The sequence below is a fragment of the Plectrocnemia conspersa genome, unplaced genomic scaffold (genome assembly GCF_051122295.1).
Source record: "Plectrocnemia conspersa isolate PC_06_02 unplaced genomic scaffold, ASM5112229v1 ptg000008l, whole genome shotgun sequence".
NCBI lineage: Eukaryota > Metazoa > Arthropoda > Insecta > Trichoptera > Polycentropodidae > Plectrocnemia > Plectrocnemia conspersa.
In genome coordinates this window covers 7,387,691-7,414,361 of record NW_028277172.1, presented here as the reverse complement: position 1 = coordinate 7,414,361, position 26,671 = coordinate 7,387,691, and the positions used below count along the sequence as shown (strand labels likewise).

General features: G+C 30.8%; 4 protein-coding genes and 1 long non-coding RNA gene across 6 annotated transcripts; 2 read left to right on the top strand and 3 right to left on the bottom strand.

Moving 5' to 3' along the window:
- Positions 1-5,348: 5,348 nt before the first annotated feature.
- LOC148232862 (vacuolar ATPase assembly protein VMA12) lies at positions 5,349-6,230 on the bottom strand. Its single transcript, XM_088189927.1, has 2 exons — positions 5,804-6,230; positions 5,349-5,739 (listed from the first exon to the last, which is right to left on the bottom strand). Exons 1-2 carry the CDS (start codon positions 6,228-6,230, stop codon positions 5,468-5,470), a joined length of 699 nt encoding a protein of 232 aa, XP_088046053.1. The 3' UTR covers positions 5,349-5,467.
- Positions 5,349-7,463, bottom strand: Muted (biogenesis of lysosome-related organelles complex 1 subunit 5). The gene is made up of 5 exons (XM_088189928.1): positions 7,325-7,463; positions 7,160-7,242; positions 6,912-7,097; positions 5,804-6,397; positions 5,349-5,739 (listed from the first exon to the last, which is right to left on the bottom strand). Exons 1-4 carry the CDS (start codon positions 7,341-7,343, stop codon positions 6,227-6,229), a joined length of 459 nt encoding a protein of 152 aa, XP_088046054.1. The 5' UTR covers positions 7,344-7,463; the 3' UTR covers positions 5,349-5,739; positions 5,804-6,226.
- A 3,255-nt stretch (positions 7,464-10,718) lies between these two features.
- Positions 10,719-18,191, bottom strand: LOC148232860 (peptidyl-alpha-hydroxyglycine alpha-amidating lyase 1-like). Its single transcript, XM_088190561.1, has 8 exons — positions 17,938-18,191; positions 17,668-17,866; positions 17,268-17,508; positions 16,499-16,627; positions 14,804-14,967; positions 13,940-14,482; positions 13,305-13,439; positions 10,719-11,043 (listed from the first exon to the last, which is right to left on the bottom strand). The coding sequence occupies exons 1-8, from the start codon at positions 18,028-18,030 to the stop codon at positions 10,856-10,858; spliced, it is 1,692 nt and encodes a 563-aa protein (XP_088046687.1). The 5' UTR covers positions 18,031-18,191; the 3' UTR covers positions 10,719-10,855.
- Positions 18,192-19,443: 1,252 nt separating this feature from the next.
- Positions 19,444-21,380, top strand: LOC148232859 (uncharacterized). 2 transcript variants are annotated; one of them, XM_088190277.1, is made up of 3 exons: positions 19,444-19,604; positions 20,225-20,418; positions 20,533-21,380. In XM_088190277.1, exons 2-3 carry the CDS (start codon positions 20,289-20,291, stop codon positions 21,114-21,116), a joined length of 714 nt encoding a protein of 237 aa, XP_088046403.1. In that variant the 5' UTR covers positions 19,444-19,604; positions 20,225-20,288; the 3' UTR covers positions 21,117-21,380. The 2 variants fall into 2 exon arrangements, with proteins under 2 accessions (XP_088046403.1, XP_088046404.1); XM_088190278.1 differs by having other exon boundaries at positions 19,475-19,604; positions 20,220-20,418.
- Positions 21,381-23,240: 1,860 nt separating this feature from the next.
- Positions 23,241-24,455, top strand: LOC148232858 (uncharacterized). The gene is made up of 2 exons (XR_015810549.1): positions 23,241-23,335; positions 23,601-24,455. It is a non-coding gene; the product is annotated as an uncharacterized LOC148232858 (long non-coding RNA).
- The last annotated feature ends 2,216 nt before the right edge of the window (positions 24,456-26,671 follow it).

The window sequence follows — 26,671 nt, the reverse complement described above, 5'->3', positions numbered from 1 at the left end:
CAAATCACAGATGCAGATGTTGGTTGGCCAATTGCATTGTTTGCATATTCCACCAACGAAATATATTCACGCCTTGAATAAGTGAAACTGCAAGGTGAACACACTTCGAAAGTCGTTAATGCAAGGGGTAAATTACAATAGCGGTTTTTATGCTGGTACCAGCATTGTCCACTGTATTCTTTATGCACAAAAGGGTTATTTTTAAGTAGTAAACAGATGGATGTACAAATTGGTGTCTGTTTAATTACATTAATGTCAAAATGCGTTGCTATATATACACTAATAATTAAATTTAAATTTGTAGGCTACAAGAAAATTATATTTTACCAATTCATTCATTTTTGGCTTAACAACACAAGATGGGTCTTCGCATTCTCCAAGAATTTCCCTCAGCTCTTTCAATCCTGCGCCAGGTTTCTCCAGCTGTTGACTCCAACTCTTAATACGTCATCTAACCACCGAAGCCTTCGTCTTCTTGCTGATCTTCGGCCATCTGGTTTATTATCCAGCAATTGTCTCTGCAGTTGGATGGAGTCCATTCTAGCAACGTGACCCACTCACTGAAGCTTTTCAACACAAATGAAAATGGAGACACTTTCCTTAGTACAGGTTACAGCTCTTAGAGTCATATAAGAGGTAATATAATTTTAAAAATCCATCAGATTGCAGTCAAATATTACCATTTTTAACTACTGCCTAAAAGTAGTTAATTATAATTCTGATTTATTTCTACTTTAATATTTGATTTTATTTATTTATTGATTTTTATTATTTCTCACAATATCATAAAAAATGTACCATTGAGTGCTTTAATATTCATAAAACATTTTATAGTGTGACAATAAACATATTTACACAATTATGGTAAAATCATTTGTAAATAACATTATGTTTTTGCCACAAATACAAGATTAAAAAAATAACAATATTTTCAGATATATATGTATATACCAGTGCCGGTCGGTGAAATATTTTCCCTCTCGATCGCTCGCGTGTTAGTAACTAGAGTAAAAGAGATGGGGAAGCATGCACTGCATGTCTCGCCATGTCAATTAAATACATTTTGGGTTAAAAAGATTTTTTTAAAAACGGATTATAACACGAAGACGTGAAAAAGGTCTCCGAGAGCGAAGTCACAAAAATTTTCATGCTTAAAATTACAAATTTACACTGTTTATGACTCAAATTTAAAATTATAAAATTAAAACAAAATTATTGAAAATTAGTAATTAATCTATGAAACTCAATTTGACAGTTGCGAAACGTCCATTTGCTGTTTTAAACCAAACCTAACCTAATGAAAGTTCCATAGGTCAAGTCCATAATACGACTTAAGCCAACTTTTCTCTCCGGAGAAAATAAGGAGAAGAAGTACAGATAAACGTCGCATCTCGCATATTGCTCTATGGTTTGACTGCACTCGGATATTACACTAGGTTTTAAAAATATAATAGCTATCGTTGCCAATATTATTTTTTCAATAGTATTTTTATATAGACGTTTTGATATTGAATATGAATCATATGTTATTTACCGTATTACTTATATATTGTACATAATTATTGCTTCTGTTACTGTAATAAAAAATATGATGGAATGTATAATGTATGACATATTAAAAAAAAACAAATATAAATACATATTTGTAGATCATCAAACTAGAAGACAATTATGAATAATTTATTCTCATACCATTCCCATAAATTCCCCTACTTTACGCATGATAAACTGATCAGGAATATTTTTAGGTGATGGGTTTTAGTAGACCGTTGGCTTGCGACTCCTGTTGCTTTCCAATTTGTCTTCAATCCATAGAAGTGTCGGCGCCACCCGGCAATATAATCGGCACCGTAGAGCAACAATGGTCTATCTGCAGACCGAAATTTGTCATCAAAGATGCAGACAGTGAAGTAGTTCTACGTGTTACCGGACCAATGTTAAGTTGCAGATGTTGCTTTTTCAGTTATCCAGAATTAGAGGTGATATATGCTATATCATTAGCTTTTGATGTTATTTTATTGGGTCAAAATTAATATAAAAAAATGTGACAGTAATAAGAAAACAGATAAATTCAAACAGTAAAAGATTTTATTAACTTTATATATTTTTAGATAGTGACCAAAGACAACGAATCTATTGGGAAAATCTCTCAAATATGGAACGGATTTCCCAATGATATTTTAGATGGTAACTGTTACAAAATTGATTTCCCGATTCTCTTCAATTGGAAAAAAAAGGTTCTTTGTCTTGGAGCAACGTATTTAATTGTAAGTATCACTAAAAATTATAATTCTCTGCAATCCTTTTGTTTTTATGTCCTTCCTTCTCTCCTATATTTATCATACAGGCTAGCTGAGGATTTTGTTTGATCCAAGTTTTTATTTTTTCTGAGTGTTCCTTAATGATCCTAGTGCCTTCTAGCTTGGCATTTGTTATATAGCTGGAATTTAATTTAAAAACATTACTTATGTATTAATTACAGAACTCTATGTACTTCGAACCATGCTTACCAGACCATACCAAAATTAGAATTTAGAAATTTATATTTTAAAAAATGCTAATGATGAATTGCAACTATATAATTGTTATCAATGTATTTAAAAAATATATTATTTATAATTACATACATATTTGTATTAACACTAGTATTATATTCAAAAAATTTGTAAAAGCCGAAAGAATTAATTAATTTATGTATAAACATATGTAAATATGTGGAAAAAGTTTTTGTTTAATATAATTAGAACAGAAAAGGTTAAACATTTAGAAAAGATGGAATAAAGTGTTTCGCTGGTCATTCGAAGCTTCGGTAAGGCGGTTTTTCGGGAGGGTTAATGTTTTTTGTTTTATATTTTTTAATAAGTATTATGTTTTACGAGGCTACGAATTTTTCAATGTTTTGATTAGTTGTCATTTTGAAACAAGATGGCGGATTAGTCTGGTTAACGAACCGAGCTATTTACAAGATATTCAAATTTCGTTTTATGTCACATCAATGATAAAAATGAATATTTTAAACTTATATTGAAACATATTTTTTATATAACTAAACTTTACATACCATCAAAAATGATACAATCGACCATAACAAAAAAGTAAAAAATCTTTTATAACTCTAATTACGTATATTATATGTATATAATACTTATAAAATAGTTATTAAGAAAATTTTCCAGTTTTGTTTTAAAATTGAAATATTATTATGTTATATTAATTAGGTACATATACTTTTATATATATTTTTTTACAAAATCCACCAGCTGTTTTCAATATTTTTTCTGTTTTAAAAACTCATTAAAATTGCAAAATATTTAGTATATATTAGATTATATTTAAAAATAAACTATTATTCATAATTTATTTAATTCCTATAGCTTAACTCTAATTAAGATCAAGTGTTTATACTTTAATGTAGTATTATTATTAGTACTAGGAATTTTCAATATTTTTTGTTAGAGTGGTATTAAGAAATCATAAAAAAATACCCAATAATCTAAAAAATTCAAAACAAAAAATAAATTGTTGAATCAATTTCTTCGTTATATAATAAATAGTAAAATTTTGAATCAGCCATAATTTCGTCTACAAAACGACCGGAATTTTATTCGCCTGATCCATTTTTTTATATGTATTGACTTTTTACTGTAAAATTATTAATAAAACACTGTCCGGCAAAGACCACAAGAAGTAGATAGATTTCTATATATAAAAGTGCGTAAAGAAAGTTTTTTTGTTATTATTTAATGATATTTTTAGGATTTTTTTATGTAGCTATTTAAATGGAAAAAATCCATTTCTAAACGTTTTTTTACCTCTTTACTTTTCTTGAATGGAAGATGACGGATCAAGCTGTCTAACTAACTTAACCGATATATGTATATAATATCTATTTTTAGAACAAGTTTAATGCTGATATAATTAAAACGACAGCAGTTATCGTGTCCTCAATTTTTGTTATGTCCCAATAAAATGACAAAAAATTAGCACTTGTCGATTATATCGGCGCCACGCTCAGAAACCAATGGTTATGAACATTTGTTCTGATTTTGACCATGACATCTTCGAAAATTGCCAACAACGATTTGCTACATAAATACATTTTAAAATTATTTTTTTATTGCCGTGCGCAAGTTGCAGAACAAATGTTCATAACCATTAGTTTCTGAGCGTGACGTCGATATAATTGATAAGTACCATTTTATATTTTATTGTTTTTAAACGTTTTTGCTCTCTTTACTTTTTTTCTACAATTCTTTCTATGAAGTTACAATTTTTAATAGCCGCAATTTTGAAATAAAACGGCGGATCGAGCTGGCTAAATTACTTAACCTAATTATTTACAAAATCTAATTTTAGTGTTCTCAAAAATTCACATAAATGACAAAAAAAAATAAAATATTTTACAACGATGTTTACGTTATTTTTCTCTAGAAATGTTTTAAATGGAGTTTTTTTAAATTTAATTTTATTTATATAAAAAGTTTTTTTTTAAATTTTAAATAGATTCTGAATATTTTATACGTATTTCTTTAATATTTTTTTACTGCAGTTCCAATTTTTTTAATTAACTGCCATTTTGAAACAAGATGGCGGATCAGGCTTACTAACTAACTTAACCGATATATGTATATAAATAAAAGTTATCTATTTTTAGAACAAATTTAATTCCAAAACCTTCTTATAATAAAAATATGACATATTATAGTTCAAAATATCGGTCACAGTGGTAAAGTAGATTCTTTTTCTAATTAGTAAATAATAATAATAATAAAAATCAGATAAACGAAATCGCAACAAATAGTACAAAAAAATATTCGTCCTTTTCTCCCGCTTTTAACTTATAAGCATTACGAAACGAAGATTCTCGTTTCTCGCATATTAAGTGTTAAAAATAAACTATGTGACTACTTAACTTTTATTAAGTATATATGTATGATTACAATTCTATTCCTGAAATGATGCCCAAATTTAAAAATGGGTCTAAATATTTTTAAAATAAGTGTTAAACAAACAATTTAGAGTTTAATTATATTATATATATATGTAACAAGGTTCCTAAGAATATACTCTAATCTATGAAAAATACAATAATTTTGAAAAAATTAGTAGCAGTTCTCAATCTTTATTTTAATATTTTTAAATAATTTATGGTTAATAAACCAGAAAAGATAAAAATACATAATTATTCAGATATTTATATTACGATGTTGTCTTGTGTTACTTATGAAACTTATCGTTCAGAGTTTATAGATATATACAATATTTTGGTACATTATTTTTACATCAATAATCTTACATCATTCGAAATAGAAATACTGAGTGTTATTATATTTATATTTATAAAAAAGTTTTTGTTGTAATATATATTTTATTTTTTATATACATTTTATTGTTTGTTTGTTGTATTTTTTTGCTACAATAAATAATATGGCTGAAAATTTAGTGCGTTTTATTTATAATTTGTGATTTAATCGGAATGCGGTTTGTCGCTGGCGTAAACTGTCGGTCCGCCGAGCTGAATGGAATCTAGAATGCTTAGATCCTCATTAAGCTTTTTGGCCAGGAAGTAAATCTCTGCCAATGCGATGATCAAAGAACAAATCACTCCCAATAGGATTCGGAATCCAAAGTCTAGTCCGCCGACCATCAGTTCGATTCCTAGAAAACCGAACAAGAAGCCCGAAGCCACTGACATCACAAATTGAAACACGGCGATCAATTGCTTGTTTAGCTGCTTCACTGAAAATTTAATATAAATTACAAACATGAAATCTTGCAACTCATATATAGCTTAAAAAAATACCTTGATAAGCGATACTATCTTCTGGATGTTTCACTCGCACACTATCAACGTTTTTAGTCATAGCCCTATACTCCCTATTTATCTGATTCTTCCTCAACTTGACACATCGCTCCTCCAGCTCTTGATTTCGTTCTATTACTTCGTTCTCGGGCAACACGATCTTTGACTTTTCCAAAAGTTCATGCAAATATACAGTGTGATTTTCATTATCGCTCTTCGATAGGTTTGTAGACAGCCATTCAACGTCGGAGACGGTCAACCAGACATTTTTGACGTCTGGCCCTTCAGTCTTGCTTTCTTTTTTAATATACTTTCTAATCGAGTTGGGCATGTCATTTTGATACTCGAGACTTTGCATATATTCAATCAGACTTTCGGATGGATCTATATACAAAGTGGCATCTACGATGGATCCTCGGTTACTCATTGTGTCGAGATATTCAACTTGTGCTCCAAATCGGCATATAAATCCTTTAGCTCTTCCTCCTTTTGTTCAAAAGCGTTATCGATCCTGGTATACTTTTCCTTTATTCCGTCAATAAAAACGCGCCATTCTTGCTTACGTTCAGCTCTTCTGTTTTCAATATAGTTATCCTAATAAAAAAACAATTTCTCTTCAATGAGTATTAACAAAAAATTGCACCAGTGAATGTACAAACTTAAATTATTATATTATTCGCAAAATTTTATTTAATATTTTAATAGATACTTTCTTGTATAATTGCAATAAAAATGGTAAAACATTTATTTATAAAGCAAGCATTATATAGGCAATGGGCGTAAATAAGTTGACTAGTGGAATATATAATTTTTTTATGGTAGCAATTTTAACGTTTTGTACAAAATGTTTTTATAATTGAATGTACTTTCTGCTTTACGATCTATTAGACTTCAGTGAATCAGAACAAAATTAAGACAGCATAGAAAGTAAAATTTCAGGCAACTCGAGTTGTCAACTTATTCACGCCCAAAACAGATATATAATAAGCTCAGTAAATAAAAAATTGAGATCCTTATCGAGCACATCGATAAATTAAATAAAAATATGTTAATACCGAATTTAATTATAATAGAAATAAAAAATAAATAAACATTTTTTTATACATACTTGTTTGTTTCTTTCTTCGACTTTAAGTACTTCTTTAGCCTCGATATAAGCTACTTTTAAAACTCCGTCCAATGAATTGACGTTCTCTGTGAGTAATTTGAAGCGCTCTATTTCATTATCTTTGATCTCAGTGACGTTTTCGATGGTTGAGAACAAGTTTTCTATCTCACGGTCGTTCCTTTTTTCCTAATAAATTATAAGCGATGAGTCAACGAAATATGTACCATATAAGAAATTTTGCTACTCACTTCGAATTCTCTCAGCATAAACTTGAGTTCTCCATTAAGAAACGGCCTGTGCTCAAAAAGTCTCGACCAGATTTCTCCGCAATCTAAAACGAAGCAAATCGAAAGCAATTCAAGCGAAACCACGAAAGAATAAGCGATTTAACTGTCAGTAGGCACGTGACGTACCTCGCACCACTTCAGACATTTCCCAATGACGTTTCTCGTTACATCGAGTCACTTCAGTAACAAAAATTCGTTAAATAATCGATTTTTCAAAAGCTATTTCTAAAAGCAGAGTATAAATTATACTATTTAAAATTTCCTAATAACTATTATTTAATTGAGTATTTGTTAATTAATCGATTTTTCAAAAGATATTTCTAAAAGCAGAGTATAAATTATACTATTTAAAATTTCCTAATAACTATTAATTTATATATATAATTATATCGGCGCCACGCTCAGAAACTTAATTTGTTCTGGTTTTTGCTCTAACGTCTGCGAAAGTGGCCAGCAATGTTTTGCTAAATAAATTCATTTTAAAATTTAAAATGTAGTTTTTTATTGTCGTGCGTGGGTTTATTCCATAAACGTCAATTAAAAATCGCAATTAACTATATATCTGTGTCATCGATAACACTGTAGCGATCTGTAACAATAAATCGCTCGATAACTCATCCTCGATCAATCAAGTACGCAGATCAATCGACCAATCAGAGAAGCCGGCCGAAACATAAATATGGGGTCAAAAACACCAGTCGACACTTCACCGGATCGACTTGAACGTCGCAGATATCTTGACTACGCTACCTTCCCGACACGGATCAGGATCATGATTCACCGATACCTCTATATAAAAATCAAGACCCGGACTTCTAGCTCCTACATCGTTTTCCAAAATAAACTAGCCGACCAAAAACACCACAACACTAAATAGCATACGGTAAATTGCAATTTTTAACCAATGTTTGGGAAATAAGGGGATAAAAAATAAAGTTGTAAATTTATTTATGTAGCAAAATATTGTTGGTTACTTTCCGCAGACGTTAACTGTCAAGAGACTGAAATATTTTTAATCGAGTCTAGAACTAGACAATGCTATGCCTTTTTGTCATTGTTTATGCACGCACACAAATGCAGTTCCTACTCAGACCCGAGATGTCAAGCACGCGAGGCTTCTCAAACTTTCGTAATAAACACAATATATTTTTTTACATTCTTTCTTTACAAATAATAATATTGAAAAATAAATGACAAAAACATATCTATAAATATTAAACTTAAATAACATTAAATAAAACATACATCGATAAACATATAACATATAAAAATGATAAATTAAAAAATTCTAAATGCTTAGCAATCCGGCCATTTTATTATTTTATGCATTTGACACAGCTCTATGACAAACAAGACACGATACGCGTAATTTTATTACCAGAACCATAGGTTTGCGTGCGTCTTCATCCAATATTACAAGTACTACTGGGCGAATCATCTGAAGGCGAAAATAGAGGACGTGAGCTCTAAACATGCCCTGACTTTGATAAATAAAAAGTTTCCTTCAAAATAATATATATTTATCATATTTTTTATCATAAACTAATGTTTATATCATATTTACCTTATACGGATGTTTTCATTACACTCCGATTAATCTAACACATTTGATATGTACTATAAATAACGAAAATTTGTTATTACTGCTTTTATAACAAATAATAATTTCAAACGTAAATGTGAAAAGTAATTACTTCCTAATTACACGAAATATCAAAAAAACGATCTACTTGTATTCCTGTATCGAGAGATTTTGTCATAAGGTTAGTCACAATGAGACAGGTGGGATGAAGCAAACGCTGTTAATCTAACATGAATTCCCAAAAGTGATTGAATACGTATCTATTTCGAATAATTTACGATCGAAGGACCATAAAAAATACTTGTTTTATTTCACTTCTACGTTTCATTATACATAGGCTCACCACTGCGTCCATGCAGTGCGGAAACCAGTAGTACACGAAAAACCGGGCGAGAATTCTGCGCTCGGTCTATACCAAACATTTCTTGGCCATTACAACATTTGTAATAAATAATATAAAGTAAGTGTTGAAACAGGTGGGCTGGTGATAACATTCGATTGTGATGCAATCAATATAAAAAATACCATGTGTGGCATTAATCATTAAGTAATAAAATGTTTGGATTATTTTTTTTTATATGTGCGGCCCACCATAGATCAGCAATATTTCATCTGGCCCAACAAACTATTTTAGTTGGACTTCATTACTTCAAGCCAATTGAAGAAATCCAAAATGTTTTTTTATTAATTATTTAATAGTAAAATTAGAAGAAAATTGATTATTTATACTTTATATTCACATATATAAGATACAATAATATATACATTGTACAATAAATGCGTAACGTCAAAAACCCAATAGACGTCAATTCAACACCAAAACACCGCCCCGTATATATTTTAAATACATCATTAAAATTATGTATATATAAAAAAATAAAATAAAAAACGTAGCGTAGAATTGACAGTTCATCAAAAATAATTTTACACATTGAGAAATTTACATACATAGATATGTCATAAATATTTATATTTTACCCTTCAAAGATCACAAAACGCGAAGTATTGAAAAATCGTAATCAAAATGAGCGAATATAGTAGCAGATATAGAAACGTTATAGTAAAAGTTAAATTATATGGATATTTTTCAAATATATAATAACATTGACTTTTTATAGTTATTCATAATATTGGATTTGTAAATAAAATATGTTATATTGACGATATTTGGATACGACATAAATTTAAAGCTTATATGGAAAAATATACCTAAGCATAAACTACAACACATTAAATACACATATTTTTAGAATACTGTCTTATTCAAGATGTATATAATATATTTCCACATTCATACTTTTATAAAATTGTAATGATAAATAATTTATTTTTTATACTCACAAACTAAACGGACTATATAAAATTTATGACAAATTTCATCATAAATTTATGTCATACAAGCAAACCCTTAAACATATAAACATTTATTACTTTTATACCAAATACACATAGATTGTATATACTGACGGATGCTATTAAAACGTTTGATTGCAAATTATTGCCTTGCTTTACAGGAATTTGTATCATATTATATATATATCATCTATATGTATGTTATTTTTATTTAAAATAGTTATTAAATAATAATGAAATTAAAAATCAGTTTTAATAATTTATTTGTTCGATAGTATAACAAGGAATGTATTCATAATTAAATAATATAAAAATATAAAATATAGTTAACAGAGTAAAAAAATAAAAATCACTGGAAGTAAAGTATATATTTTAAGGAATGAAGGCACCGAATGGCTTCTGATGCATGATTTATTTTAATTTATATAATAAGCTTTTTAAATAGACGTCACGCTAATTCATAAATAATTTAACACATAAAATTTTGTACTTTGAATAAAATTTCACACATAAAGGATTATACATATAAATCTAAATTCAGGTAACAGTTGTATTTTTAAATTATTTTCCATAAAAATATGTACATAGATAAAATATAAAATAACGACAGTTCAGATAGGAAACGAAATGTTTTCGAGTAGAGCACCAAGAAGTTGATATAGAGACATAAATTAAAAGTTGTGATGTCATTAGGTACTGATGTTTCCGTGCGTTTCTTTCGATCATGCATTCTGAGGAGCGAGCATGCTCGTAGCCGGTGTCGGCTCTTCGTCGCTCTCTTCGGTGTTGATCCGTTCAAAGCCGGCGCCCCTCGGTCTCTCCAAGAGATGGCGAAGTTTAAAGTCTGGGGCGCCGGGAGCGTAGTCCCATCTTTGCCTTCTGTTACGTGGCGTCAGCGGTGATAGACAACCTATTGTTTTCGATTACATCGGACTCAAATGTTTATATAATAAATTTATATAATGCGAACAATGCATTTTACATAAAGCAAATAAATATTATACAGAATAAAAAAAAAAGTTTTACAATAAAATATACAAAAATAAAAGCAAAAATAAATATACAAAATATTGCACAAAAAACATATTACAATAGTTTTTTAGCAAAGATAAAAAAAACTCAATTTACATTACTTTTTTCTATTATTAGATATTGTACTTTTTTCCACTCTTCTTCTCAGTTTGTCTTGAATTAACTAAAATTAAATTTGTAAAGCTAAAAAATCATGTAAAAATATACCGGCAATTGCAATTTAAGAAAATGGTTTTCGAGTGTTTTTTTTTGAGAAAATGTGTTAAAACCATTGAATTATCCTTAATAAATTAAATCTTTATTATTAAAAAAACAAGACAGCTAAAATTGAAGTGTTACTTGAAATATAAATTGAGTTATCATATCTCTGCAGAAAAAATCTAGTACAAAGTGATTATATTAAAAATAATATAATTTAATACAGACTTTCTACAAAACAAAAATATCTATCTATAAAATAAATTGATCTCATTTACGTATATAAATCATAGGTTTATCTTGTTTTTATGAAAAAATCTTGTATAAAGTATTTATATTAAAAAAAAAAGAAATGAAATTCTACTATCAAATAAATTGTCATGATTTACGTTTTCACAGATTGTAATTTTATCTTATTTATTTAATTCATAAATAAATATATTCTTACTTATTAAATAAGCTAAAATCAGTGTAAAATTATATATAAAATTCGATTTTATTTTTGTAAAAAAAAGAAAATTCTACTACAAAAATTATTACAAAATAAATTGTTCTAATTTACGTATATAAATACACATCTTACAAGTTTTATCTTATTTTTTTGGAAATAATCTTGTGGAACAAAATAATTCAATCAAAAAATTTTAAAAGAGAAAAATATCTATAAAATAAATTGTCCCGATTTATGTATATAAATATTTATCAAAATCTTATATTTGATCTTTATGAAAAGAAATCTCATTGTACAAAGTAATTTTATCAATAAAATAGAAAATAAGTTCTACAAAAAATGTTTTAAATAAATTGTTCTGATTTACGTATATAAATATACGTCGAGTTTTATCTTATTTTTATTGATAAAAGTATCTTTGTACAAAATAGTTATATTTAAAAAAAAACAGTAAAAAATTCCATATACAAACAAAAAAATATCTATAAAATAAATTGTTCTGATTTACGTATATAAATATACATGGAGTTCTTATCTTTGTGGAAAAAATATTGCCGTACAAACTAATTACAGTTAATTAAAATAAAATATAATTTGGCATAAAAATCTAGGAAATAGCAAACAATTACGTATAAAATAAATATAAATGATCACCAATTGGATTTTGATTTAATTAATCGAAGTGATATTTTTCATTAATTGATAAAAATCAAATATGTATTTTCATTTTGAAAATAACAATGTACTCTTGTAAATTGATTTTTCCAAATACACAATTTTAAGAAAAACATTTTTTTTCTACTATTGTGGACAGAAATCGTGAAACATTAAAAAATATTAAAATCTGGTGTGTGGCATAAATATTATATTCATGGCCCCCACAAGAAGGGGAGAGGGGCTGGAGAGGTCCGGGATCGCAAGAATATCCGACGTTGTTACGAGATTAATTAGTTTTGTTCGTTCGTCTTTGTAATTGTCGGTGATATCTACTGCGACCGAAGTTCATAGAATTGCCTTATCCTAAAAACAGATGTGCTTTTCCATTTTTGTGCCTCAAATTTTAAGCAATTTAGCCTTGGAAAAAGTTGTACCATATTTGGCCATTCCACGAAAATGGTGCTGAACATAAAAAACAACATTTGAATTGGAAATTTCTTTTGGAATCATTAAAAGTACGTGGCATGGATAAAAATTTACAATTGCAAATTCAAAAGCAACTTGACAACGTATTTTAGACGTAATATGGATGTCGAATTGGCTTGGGGACCATGATTATCAGTCAAATTTTTAATGTCGATCGAAATCTATAGATTCCCATAATCTAGTAATCTAAAACTTCTGTTCGATTTTTTAAAATATAAAAAGCCTAACTAACATACAGAGATAAAAACAAAATACAAATAAGCACAAATAAACGTACAAAAATAATCAAAAGCAGAAAATTCAACAATCATCTACTAGGGATTCCGTTTCCGGAATCGACTTTGTACCTCCTCGGTGTCGCGCTTTGAGCAAAAGAGCGGCGCCGCCCAGCAGCAGCAGCAGAACCGCTCCTAAGCCACCGGCCACTCCTCCCGCTACGCCGGCCCATCCTCCCCAAGTGTTACCGACAAGGGGGAGTCCCTCTAGAAAATTATTTGTTAAATTTTGATTCGATACAAAGTCCAAAATTATTTGTGCGTTAAACTGTGATAAGTTGGTGCATAGAGGTCTACTTATAACTAATTAACTTTTAAAAATATGTAAAGATCTAACTTTTAAAATATATATATACATATAAATAGAGTAGTGAAAGATAGTAACATATGATAATATATATGTACATATATATTTTTTAAAAATTCTAACAGTATGTATCATATATAATTTGAAAGCGAGAATTAACTTTCTATTCGATATTTCGACAGTCAGCGAAGAAAACTAATTGTTAACCCTTGTGGTCCCCTTGTTTTTGTTTGAATTAGTGATCATGGCAGGTGCATCATTACCGAAATATCGAACAGTAAGACTAAATCACGATGAATCCCAGCTTTTAAATAAAATATGTATATATACATAAGTTCATAAACCATAAAAATATATTATACCACAAAATCTACATTATAAAAACCTTATTTTGATTTACCAATAGTGGCCGTCGGTTTAACGGGAGTTGCAGTGCTGGTGACTACTGATTTGTTCGTAGTGACCTGCTCCAAAGTCACGGTGATCGCTTTGCTCGGTTTGTCTACTTTCTCATCAACTATCGTGTAATCTATAAACTTGTGTACTTTATACGGATCTAATTCCACCACATAGATTTGCTTGCCGTCTTTGGTCACGGCTATGTCATGTGGATTGGCGAAATCTTTGTTGTTCGGACCGAATTGCGATAGGATCTTCCTCGTCGTGATGTCGATGACGAAGCCTCGGATGGGCCTAGCGGGGTACTCTCGACCGTTTACAACGTAGAGCTGACCTCCGTTAATGGGAGAGTAAGCGACGCTATACAATCTGTTGCCCATCACCGGAGAGTGGAATTGCGATACAAACGTTCCGTTTATTGCATGGAAGCATTGAATTCGACCATTTTCTCGATCGGCCACGCATATCAGACCTTTATCTTCGGCCAACGCCAACGCGTGAGGTATAGTAAAAGCATATGGAGCAGCTACTACTTGAGGAGCGCCTGAAAATTATAAAAAAAGATTGTAATATGCTCAAGAGAAAAAAGTGAAGTCATGCCAAAAGCTTTTAGATATTCAAAAACATTATTATCTTTTAAAAGGAAGCTTCTAAATTCTCAATAATTTAATATGTATACCGGAGTTAAAATAAAATTTCAAAATGTGTCAAGTCATCTAGAGTTGAAATTGTAACACCCACTGCTTCACCTTTATAATGCACCAGTTCATGCACAGCACAAACAATGGTTATAATTTTTTCTGTATTACATTAGATATATCTTAGACATCTTCAAACTTTCAGCATAACTTATATATTCACATACCGTGATAAGAGTTTCGACCCCATTGTAGGATTTTTTTACCCTCCGCCGAGTATTTAATAACTCTCGTATTACAATAACCGTCAGATACGAAAAACACACCAGATGTCATCACCGCTACTCCGCTGGGTTTACAAAAATGGTAATCATCGTTACCGGGAGTGAACCTATAACAATGCAATCAGTTGGTTGATATTTGATCGATATTAAAGATGGTACTGGTTGATTTTATACCGGTCATTGTCACGCTTGCACACATACACTGAAACAATTGGGTGCATGCGCAAAAGTCGTGACGTGTCTTTTTCACCGCGTGAAATATGATAACTTTTGAAATAAAAAATATATATTTATCAAATGTTTTGACTTGTATTGGTACATATGTTCAAATAATTTTATCAGTGGGTCGTAAAAGATCAAAATTAAAATAATAAAATTTCTTTTATTTCTAGTATAAAAACATTTTGAAATTTAATATAAATAAAATAAAATAAAAAAATGCTAGTTATGAGGATTAGTTGACGAAATGCATTGATTTTGTTTCCACGAAAAATGATGCATTGCATGAAGAATATAAATGAAAATTTAATTTTTCAGTACTTTCCTGTTTTATTGGGAAGCAAATTTATTCTAAAAAACTTTTTATTTATTTATATACAATTATATTTTCATTTAAAATGAATGAACAAACTGCCTCGTACCGAAACAGAACCTGTTTTGGTGTGTACATGGAATGGGGTGTTCACTGTTCTGACCGTTTAAATTTTAAACGTATTTAAATTTAAAAAGGTTTGGTACGAATTTTGTTTGTTTTATTCTAGTTTAAAAATATATTTACAAAAAAACATATATTGAAACTCAATATAAATAAAATAAAAAATGCGGGTTTTGAACATTAGTTGAAATGTGTTAATTTTGTTTCCACGAAAAATGTAGTGTATCTTTATTGAATATAAACTAAAGTAATATTCAACTTTATTTTTAATGATTTAATGTATTTCTCTGAACAAGCAATAAAACAAATGGTTCTGAATAAAATTTGGTTAGGATACTAAGGGGCACCACCAAACTAAGTAATTTATCATATATAAAATTATATTTCAGTCCTCCATGGGTTAAAAATTTTATGTTTATAGCTTTGTCACACTTACGATGCTTAAAAATAATTTACAATGCTGTGTTTAAATAAAGAACTCTTTGATGGTCTCTCACATGGAAGTCAGCGGTGGCAATAAAAATATTTATAGGTTAAAATACTTTTTTTGTTAAATTATAAACATTCATTCATAGGTGGCAGCACAAAACGCTTTAGTTTTTGCAGGTAGATACTACCAAACCCGTCGTTAAGCATTAGAAGTCATAAAAGTTAGTCACTACCTGTCCAATGGATTACCAGCAGCAGACATAGCGGGTAGATATTACTCGACCCGTTGGTAGAGTGTTAACATGTGTACTAATACAAGTTAAAATGTTTCATAAATTTTTGTTTCTTAATTAAGTTATCATATTTTTTTGTTATAACTCTGTGCTGCGCAAAGTTCCCGCGAAATACACGATGAATAAATGACCTGTCGGTCGGTCGAGTATTAAGACGACTTTTGCGCGTGTGCACATATGCAAGCTCGTTGATGGCCGGTATAAAATCAACCAGTACCTTAAAAATTATTATTTCCAAATTAAAATACTAAATTTAATTACCTCACGCCCAATGTCAAACTAGGAGTTTCTCGTTGACCCGCCGTAAACCTCATAACCTGATGGAGAGCCACGTCGGTGACCCAAATGTTATTTTTACTATCCACCGTTAACCCGTGCGGCATGTAAAACCTAACAAAAAATACAAATGAATATTTTATAATATTATACTGTAATTATTGATTCACTAAAGCTACACAAAAAGTTATAGAAACGGATTGTGCTAATTTTAACCTTTTGAGCGGTATTGCCGTACATGTACGGTGGTTGATCTCTCACTGTTTTGAGGTACCCCAGATAGTTATATATTTACATATATAACTTAAAAATAATAAATAAAAACATTATATTTATATATTTTTTAATTTTATTTACTATAAACGACTTTTATGGAAAATAATAGCAATAATTTAAAGAGTAGAAAATAAATTAACAGTGGAAAAAATATTTTATATTTATTTAGTCTCTGAATCGATATAAAAAAATTTCACAAAAGCCAAATAATATATAAAAATATGCAAAATAAATTAACGAAATTTAATAATAGAAAAGTGTTGAAATAAATTATTATTTTATACAAATACAAAAAAGTAGTACAATAAATTAAGGCAATAAAACATAATTTTCTATAAATGCAATATAAAATATTAATAAATAAATAACAACGAAAATTTTTATGGAAAAGTCAGTAAAATTAACTCACTACCCAAAGGGTTAAAGAAGTAGCAGATTCCCAAAGTTTTAACAAAAATAAAATATATTATATACGTACATATTTTGTCCCCAATGTTCGACGAGAATGCCTGTCGAACTGTTAAATATCGCAATAGTTGGGAGATCAATTGCCACCTCGTTACTATTCCAATATCTATTATCTTCATTAAACGTCGTTCTATCCCACACTCTCGTCGCTCGGTGAAAAACAACAACTCGGTTTTTGTTATCCATCGCTACGGCTGAAACTTGGCCCAACGTAACACCGGACGACGGCCAATCGGGAACCCAAACTGGAGCTACACAAATGATAATATTTACAATTAGCAATGTTTGCAAAACAAGTTCATAGGTCACACTGATGTAAATCTAAGCAAAAAACAATAATATACAAGTGCAAGATGGAATGTGTGGAATGTAATAAATTTGTTTTGTAGTAAAGTAAAACATATAATTACTGTAATTGAGGGCTTTAATGGCGGCGTTGACATTCAACTGCGGCTGATGAGCAATGGACCACGTATTCCTATCTAAAGCGTCGCTTTGAGGCGCTCCCACGTAATCGTACTGATTGTTATCCGCGTAATCCACGGAGTCTGGATAAACGGGAGCGGGGATAAATCTCTGCTTTGTCTTGAAATGACTAGTTTCGCCATACTGAAATTGAGTCAATGCACGTTAATCAAATATTATTGCGTTTAACGCGTGCGTTCGTCAATTCTACTCACGTTCTGAGTGCTAATCGACGGAAAGCATATAAATAGCAGTAGCGACGTGCATACATATGGTATATAATTGTTGCTTCTCAAACACATTTCCATTGTTAATTAGCGCCTGATCGCTCGCACGGAAGGGACGCTCGGTAATGCCAAGGGTTTGGCTAAGTTTTACCGCGCGACGCAGACGATTGCCATTTTAAATTGCGATAGAGGCGAGCGATCTATTGAGACGCATCTGTCAACTGTCGATGACAGTACGCACTAGTTTTTACTTTTTTTATTTTGGTCTTAACACGATTGTAAATAGAAATTTTATTTTATTTTATTTCTCTTTGCAAAAAAATAAAATTGCGCAATTAAAATTCTAAATATTATTAACCAACATAATAAGCAAGATTAAATCCGATTAATAAATGATAATAAAATTAAAGTTGGATAATTTACTGCTTCATCTTGATTTATAAGTATATATTTCACCTGTTAAATGATGATATTAATAAAATTAACAATAACTCTTTTTGCAGCTAATATTGAACGTTCACTTAACAATTGATGAATTACAAAAGTCATGTGTGATATCTTGATATAGGCATTGAATTAAGTCTTATTTTGAGTGTGTGATACTGTAAAAATCAGTTGGTAATTTATATTTATTGCAGGCTGTTAATTCATCAATCGTAATTTTGCCATTTCCAATACCCAATAATTGTTTTGCAAACGTTCGGCAGAAGCATTGTTTTACAATTTTACACACATGATTGACATAAATGTAAATTTATTAACGTGTCTCCGCAAATTTGGTGTTTTTAAACACGCATTCAGTTCATCAGCTGGTGTTAAACGTGATATAACAGGAAACGGTTGAAGAAAATTATCTGCTAATAATATTACCGAATCGCTGTTTGTTTCCACGTAAATCTTGCAATTTTCGGTCCAATGCAATTGATATTTGTGCGATGATAAATATTTTGTCGTTTTGGTAGTATTTTTATGCAACAACAACAACTTAAAATCAATTATTACAATTATTATTTAGTATTGAATATATGTTTTGTTTAATTTATCACACCTTATTTATACATATTTTACATGATGACGAAAATGTATGTTGTCTATGCTGTATATCAGGAATTCGAGATACATTTAAATAATAATTAGAACTGTGGCGAGCATCTAAAACTTAATTTATGAGTTATGGGACAACATCATAAAAATAAGAGCATTTTACCTGTCGAATTGTTTTAAACACTCCCAGCAATAATAAGAACAAACTGTGAAATAGAATACACACATTTGAACGTTGTCTTTTATTTATATAGAAAAAGACGATAAAAGATAAATATGCAAAGATTTTAAGAAATGTTCATACAACAAAAACGTTATCTTTGCCGCACATGTACTAAAATTAATAAATAATTTCATGAAAAAGTTAGTATGTGAATTGCATACCTGTATGGTAAAAATTAATATAAAATAGAAATATTAAGAAACATTTGTGAATTAGCAGGGCGACAAGGTATCGAGAGCGTCGTTCGGAGCTTCGAAGGGGTATGGCCGGCGATATCTGTCAATTAAGACGCTATGGCGGCTGGGATACTGAAGGTAGAGGTGGAATTCCGTTGTGTGGTATGGAGTATCGTGATGCGTCAGCATAGTATCGGAACCATACTAAATAGGTAATACAGGGATTTAGCGTCCTTTGTTGGTTTAAGTTGGTATTACTGCATTACACAAATACACTCTTCGTAGTTTGACGTTTAACCCACGTTTTACCCACTTCGACCCAATTAAAAGTTACTTTTATTTTTAAGAATGACTACGCCGTGAAATAAAACGATTTAAAACTAATAAATACAATAACCTTTAATGGTTTTAGTTTAATTTTTTCGACTTTATCAATTATTTTCGAATAATTTAACGAAATATATAGTGTTACTGAATATTTTTTTGTAAAATATTTGGATGAAAGGGAAAGTTGAAGAAGCAGCCGCAGACTTTTCACGTCGTACTTGCATGATTTTGTGTACAGAAATAATTATCGAAATGAAGATATATTCAAATATTTCATTATAACTTTTAAACAAAATTACCAACAATAAAAAAATGCTTATTTTATTTACTTTATCATTTATTCTTTATTCATATGCTATAGTTAGAATTAAAAGCTATAATAAAAAGTCACAGGTGTGTTGAGTGAACAGTGATGCCAACTAAACCAGTATATAATAATAAAGGACGCTAAAACCCTATATTACCACTACATGTATGGTTACAATCACATCCTCGTGTAATGTAGCTAGCTGGTCAGTGTCAACTGCGCGAACGTTCTAGTCTAGAAGCGCCCTTGCGCAGATCACACAATGTCGGAGGAACTCATTAAACTTGTTCGGCAACACGAAGCTGTGTATAATACGAATTGTAAGGAGTACAGGGATCAGTTAAAAAGAACTGCAGCCTGGAAGAAAATTTCTCAAAAATTAAAAGAACCTGGTTAGTTTTATTCGACAAGCCGTCTGAGGAAGTAATATTTTCTAAGCAGCTAGCTTGTACTTGTCCTTGAAATACTCATCGTGCTCTTAAAATTCTATTTATACTTTTTTTCAGTTCAAAAATGCAGAGCTAACTGGTTTAAGTTGCGAAACGCATACGCCAGCGCAATTAACCGGCGTAGAAATAAAAAAAGTGGGCAAGCTGCGAGACAAATTATGGAATGGAAATATGAAGAGCAGATGAATTTTTTACGTCCATATATGGAATCGAAGAACTCAAAAAGAAATCTAACAGCACCGCGAGAATCTCTAAATAGTTTTCCAGATAGTCCGTTTTCCATTGAGTCTCAGAGTAGCTTAGAGTCGCAACTTCCGGCTACTCCGTTTTCCAGCGAGTCGCGTCCAAAGAACAATGATTTCAAACGGCAAAGGCAAAATTCTATGCTGGATATGGATGATACTGATTTATTTTTTTTGAGTATGGGTAAGTCAGTAAAAGCGCTCTCAAAACTTGACCAAATCAAAATTAAGTTGGATTTGCATACTGCTATTTCTCAAGCAGAAAACAAACGACTTAAACAAAAAAAAACCATTGCAGCGACAAAAATAATATCCCAAAAAATTATTTCCACACCAGGCGCGGGCGGTGAGATACTTTCCCTCTCGATCGCTCGCTTGTTAAGTGACGAGAGTGAATGAGAGATAAGGGCATGCGGTCCGCATGCCCTTATCTCTCACTTACTCTCGTCACAATACACGCAAGCGAACGTGATGGAAACTATCTCACCACTCGCGCCTGTTTCACACCTATCCAATCACCCACTTATCAATCCACTCCCATCTACATCAACGCCCCAAAACTTGCTTGTGAAAATTTTGCAACTTGTTAATGAATTTTTTATTTTATGTGTGCATGTCAAATAATCAAAGTAAATAAAAAACGTATGTATTTTTTTAATATCATTTTCAATTTCAATTCGCCCAATATCTTTTCCTTTTCTTTTCTTTTTTAAGCAGTTTCAACACAAGTAGATATGAGATATTTTCTTCAAAATCACTATTCGAGTCGGATAAAAACATTATATACATGTGTACACACCAAAAGCATCGACACAACGCTAATGGTGTGCACGCTAAGACACTCGACAACACTAGTAATTTAAATTGAGAATAAAATATTTTTTTGATTAATTCGAAGTTATTAAATAAATGCATTCAGTTTTATTTTTAATAAAAAAAAAGTATTAGATAAATTTTATTTATTTAAAACAAAAATTATAAGAATTTATTCAGTAGAGATTTTTTTAACATTTATTATTTATTTTATTAATTTATTTAGCTAATATAGTTAGTTTTTACACTAAACATACATGTAGTATAAACATAAACAGAAAAAATACTTAAATACGAGTCTTTTATATAGTTACATACGACTAAATGTAACACATATTTAACTACCGAATGAATGCAATAACTAAGTGTATAAGCTGTCATTATTTTTTTTTTTTAATATTATGTCAAACAAAAATATGTTATTAAAAACCATTTCAGTGCTTCATGGTTTGTTCGCATTTGGTGTTTCAACATGACTTAAAAATATATTAGGTATCTTATGGGTTCTAGTATATTCAAACCGAATTTTGGTCAATAGGAGAGCGCAAAAACAATTATCACTTCTCAGAAGCCAAAAATTCACGTCAAAAGTAATAAAATCGTGCCGTTGCATTGGGAACGCTCAGTAACGAAGCAAACTAAAAAAAATTAAATTATATCATACGAACCGGACCAGCTCCTAGTAGCTGACATTAAACATATCATTGTGCAATGTCAGCGTATTAAGGAGCCGGATAGCGACAGCCATAGGCGAGTCGGCAAATGCGAACGTATTAGACGCAACGGTTTTCAAAAAGGACGCGATCGTGATTTTCGAAGCGTTCCGAAACTCAAAAATTGGAATTACCCGAGAATAGCTGAATTGTTGACAGCGCCCTTTAGTAGTCTGAAAAAATGCTTAGCGACATACAACTTTCTGCGAGAAATAAGCAAGTCGTATCCAAACGCTCCTAAAAGAAAGGCGCTGGTATATAGGAACGGATATTAACCAAATATTATTTTATAAAAGTATCTTAAAAATCTTTTCAACTTTTCAAAGTCGTATTTAAGATCTGAGCGCACAGTTTCCTTGATAGTTAATTCTGAAGACTATGTACAAGAAGAAGAAAGTGACTGAGCGGAAGGAATTTGTACTATGCACTCGTTATTATGTTTTTGGATACTTGTGGAATTGTTTATATTGTTCTGTTTGCTTTGCATAAATCACTTTGACGATTCGCACAATCATTCCAGTGTAATGCTCGCGACGATCATGGGTGAACATTTAATGTTGACTGATTTTATTTAATATAAATACGCAAAGGCTTAAAGAAATTTTGTCCTACAACAAAGACAATATCGCGCGCCGGCAATTTTAAATTAAGTTCGTCAAGTACAATGCATGTACATAGTATAAATTCCCAGCAATAGTGGCGAAAGAAAATATTTTTATTTCGCATCATTCAATCGCCTGAAGCGACCTAAGAAGTTGTCCTAAAAAAATAAATATTATAATAAAAATCGACTAAGATAGTTACTTTAAATGTAGGAATTTGAAGAAGATAGGAAAATTTTTCATCACATTTTTAGGGCAACTTTAATTATAAAAGTAATTTTATATTTACTTTTTCCATTCTTAATGTGTGAATTGCATACCTGAATGTTAAAAATGAATATAAAATAGGAGATATGAAGAAACATTTGTGAATAAGCAGGGCGTAAAGGTATCGAGAGCGTCGTTCGGAGCTTCGAAGAGGCATGGCCGGCGACATCTGTCAAGTAACGCGCTATGGCAGCCGAGGTACCGAAAGTAAACACGAGTCGAAGTGAGTATTCTTAAGGTGATCAGACGTCCTTCTTTGAGGAGGATTAACCTCCTTGAACAAAAATTTCTCCCGTAGCAATTTTTCCTTTTAAAAATAATTTGTAGATTGCCTTTGAACAAAAATTTTCAAGATGATCATTATTTAGCTCTCATACAAATTTGGCCACAAAAAAACTTGAACAAAAATTTTAAATTTTCAGAATGACTTTTAGTATTTAATAATTGATTAAACAGTTTTATAATAATCGTTTTGTTGCTGCCGCTAGGGACGCCGAAAAGAAACGAGATGGCAGACCACAGAGAAATTTCGGATGAAGATATTCCGGACGCAGAAGATAGAAGACGGTCGAAGCTGCTAGTCGATTCCCTTTTCGATATAGTCGAGCCGTTTGATCCGAATGAGGATTTCGATACCGAGCGTTGGCTGTGCTTTGTGGACCGACTGGGGCAGGCGCATGGGTGGTCGGACTACGAAAAGACGTGCATCATGCAGATCAAGCTCAGAGGCATTGCTAAGTCGTGGTTCGACAGCTTGACCCGCTTCGATCTGTCCTGGGAAGAGTGGAAGGCCAGTCTGAAGAGCGCTTTTCCCAGGCAGGAGCCGTTTCCAGTGTCGCTTTTGAAAATGATAAATCGGAAAAAAGTCGAAACCGAGAGTATGATGCAGTACTATTACAAAAAGTTGACTCTGTGCCATCGCTGCGATATATACGATGACAAAGCAATTTCGTGTATCATCGACGGTCTTCCTGAGGCGGTTCGCATCGGTGCTAATGCCTTCAGAACGCCGTCGGAGCTGTTGCGCTACATGACATTTTCCGAGACAATTCCCACTCGAAACCAGACGAGCCTAATTTCCAAGACGAAATCAAGGTGGAGAAAGAGAAACATTCGAGAGACGACACCGTACTGAGTTTCGATTGTATCGTGACATTTTTAAATATTCATCTTCATTTTAATACGTAATTATTTCAGTCTACTAAATTTTTATCAAAATTATCTTAGTAGGAATAATAATGTATATGAGTATGCTTACGATTTGTATTAAAATAAGTTGAAAGAATATTTTTTTAAATAGACTGATAATTATATTTTTAATAAAGTTTATAAAGAAATAAAAACATATATTTTTACTACCTTATGTCAATTATTTTGGTGATCTAGTTTCACAAAATAATACTTTTTAGTATATAAATTTAAAGAAAAAATTGGATGTAATATTTTGTCGTTTTTTTAATAATTCCATTTTATTAAAATTCATAGTATTTCATTAAATGACGTGCATTTTCCTGGCAAAATTCAAAGGGGTCACTGTTTAGAATCCTAGTCAAACGCAATATGATCGTGGCGTCGCTGTCATAGTGGAAACACTCAGTTATCTAGAACAGTTAACGATTTAGAGATTCAATATTTATTTTATAATATATAAATCATGGATAGGATATCCACACTCTTCATTTAAATTTTTTTTATGCACACATATATTATGCTGAAAGCACTGTTTATTACATTCGATGATATGTTCGTTTTGTTGCTATTAATATTATTTTATAAAGTAACCCGCCCCATAACACGGAAAATTGGGGAAGTGATATTTGGATGCCAGTTACTTTTATGTGTGAGTGAGCCAAAGGGAAGATATCACCACACGTGCCTGGTTCGTACGTAAGTATTGCAAAAAATTGTACGAGTTTTTCTAGTCCCCCCACTCTACGCACCTAAATAACACGTCCCCAATTCAGTGTTATTGGGAGGCAACTGTATTATTATTTGTATTACAGTTAAAAGTTTAAATGTAGACAAGTTCGCTCATCTCTAACATTTATTAATAGAATATTCTACTTTGACCATTATCCGTATATAATTATGTACATGTAAAATATTTTTGCGTTTCTGACATAAGCGAAAAAATAATTTTATATATGAGACTTTATTTATTAGCATTACTAAAAATACAACACATTTAATAAGGCTACCAGATTTTGAAAATATCAAAAGAGGACACTATAAATAGAAAAAGCTTTGCCGGCGGATGGCAACTATAGTCTATTTATTTTCAAGAGTCAGTGCGCAAGAACATTGTTTAACGCGTAATCAAAATGTGCTCTTAAATTTCTGCCTTGTGCTTGGTCGTTCTCAATGAAACGATTGATCTTACGGCGAACGACCAATCACAGGGCAGAAATTTAAAAGCATGTTATGATTACGCGTTAAACAATGTTCTTGCGCACTGACTCATGAAAATAAATAGACTATAGACAAAAATAGAGCCGTTGCAGTAGTATTTTATTGAGAATTATTAAAGGTACATGTTAAAATATACAATATACGGTGTACGAATTACCAGTAGAGAGAGAGAAATCCGTTACGCCAGTGCTACCAGAGTGCCGCACAGTTTTGGCCTTAATGAAATCTAAAAAAAATATTTAAATATAAGTAGGCCCCCAACAAAGCCATTTAGGAAACTTTTGATAGAAGTTTAGTTAAATATACAAGAGCTAAAAAATGTAATTTTGGAAATTTTTGTTTTAGAAGGGAAAAAACAGAACAAATAAAGAAGATTTTATTGAAAATGACAATCCTCCTCAAAGGAGGACATCTCGCCACCTTAAATTTAATTATATGAAAATTGTATTTTATGGATTGTATGTTATACCGAGTTCGTGAAATCGCTTTTTGTGCGAAATATGCATATTTTTCCAAGTTCATGAAAAGTGCAAACCCATTACTTCATTCATGATTTAGTCAAATTATCTGTAGAATGCATTCATTATGCCAATTGGATAGTAGCGCTCCGGCAGTGTTTTTTGAAACTAAGCCAAATGTAATTTTTGACAGTTGCGAAACGTCACGCTTATTGAAGGGTTCAAGCCAACACTTTCTCACTACCGCTTGTTCGCACCAAACCTATCCAAAATACAGGCTAATAAAATTTGTACATCGTCATATTATAGATGGATTTACTTTTATATAATCAAATGACATTTAATCTAGTTATGAAAAACAACACAGAAGAGCTACTAGCGCACGTAACCTGTTACATCATAAGATATACAAATGGACTATACACCCATTATATAAATCGTGTAAATACATGTTAATAGTATTTGTACGTCGTCATTTTTGTAGTTTTAGACTTTTTTGCCGTTCTAAATAAAGATAAACATCACTGTATTTGATGATTTATTTATTTTTATATAATCAAATGATATTTGCTCTAATTACAAAAAACATTACCGTTGCGCTACTATCTACTTTGCACAATGCACGATCAAAGAAAAACAATACCTGTTTAATTCATCCATTCGGCAGATAATTAGCTCAATTCACGAATGAA

Excerpts from the sequence above, each read along its gene's own strand:
- LOC148232862 (XM_088189927.1), bottom strand. The coding sequence starts at position 6,230 with ATGAGTAACCGAGGATCCATCGTAGATGCCACTTTGTATATAGATCCA. Across the intron at positions 5,740-5,803 it reads AGATAGTATCGCTTATCAAG|TGAAGCAGCTAAACAAGCAA; the intron begins GTATTTTTTTAA and ends TTAAATTTTCAG.
- LOC148232860 (XM_088190561.1), bottom strand. The coding sequence starts at position 18,030 with ATGGAAATGTGTTTGAGAAGCAACAATTATATACCATATGTATGCACG. Across the intron at positions 14,483-14,803 it reads GGGTCGAAACTCTTATCACG|GCGCTCCTCAAGTAGTAGCT; the intron begins GTATGTGAATAT and ends TATAATTTTCAG. Across the intron at positions 13,440-13,939 it reads TAAACCGACGGCCACTATTG|AGGGACTCCCCCTTGTCGGT; the intron begins GTAAATCAAAAT and ends ATAATTTTCTAG.
- Muted (XM_088189928.1), bottom strand. Across the intron at positions 7,098-7,159 it reads TTATGCTGAGAGAATTCGAA|GAAAAAAGGAACGACCGTGA; the intron begins GTGAGTAGCAAA and ends ATAATTTATTAG. Across the intron at positions 6,398-6,911 it reads TCGAAGAAAGAAACAAACAA|GATAACTATATTGAAAACAG; the intron begins GTATGTATAAAA and ends TTTTTTTATTAG.
- LOC148232859 (XM_088190277.1), top strand. The coding sequence starts at position 20,289 with ATGTCGGAGGAACTCATTAAACTTGTTCGGCAACACGAAGCTGTGTAT. Across the intron at positions 20,419-20,532 it reads TCAAAAATTAAAAGAACCTG|TTCAAAAATGCAGAGCTAAC; the intron begins GTTAGTTTTATT and ends ACTTTTTTTCAG.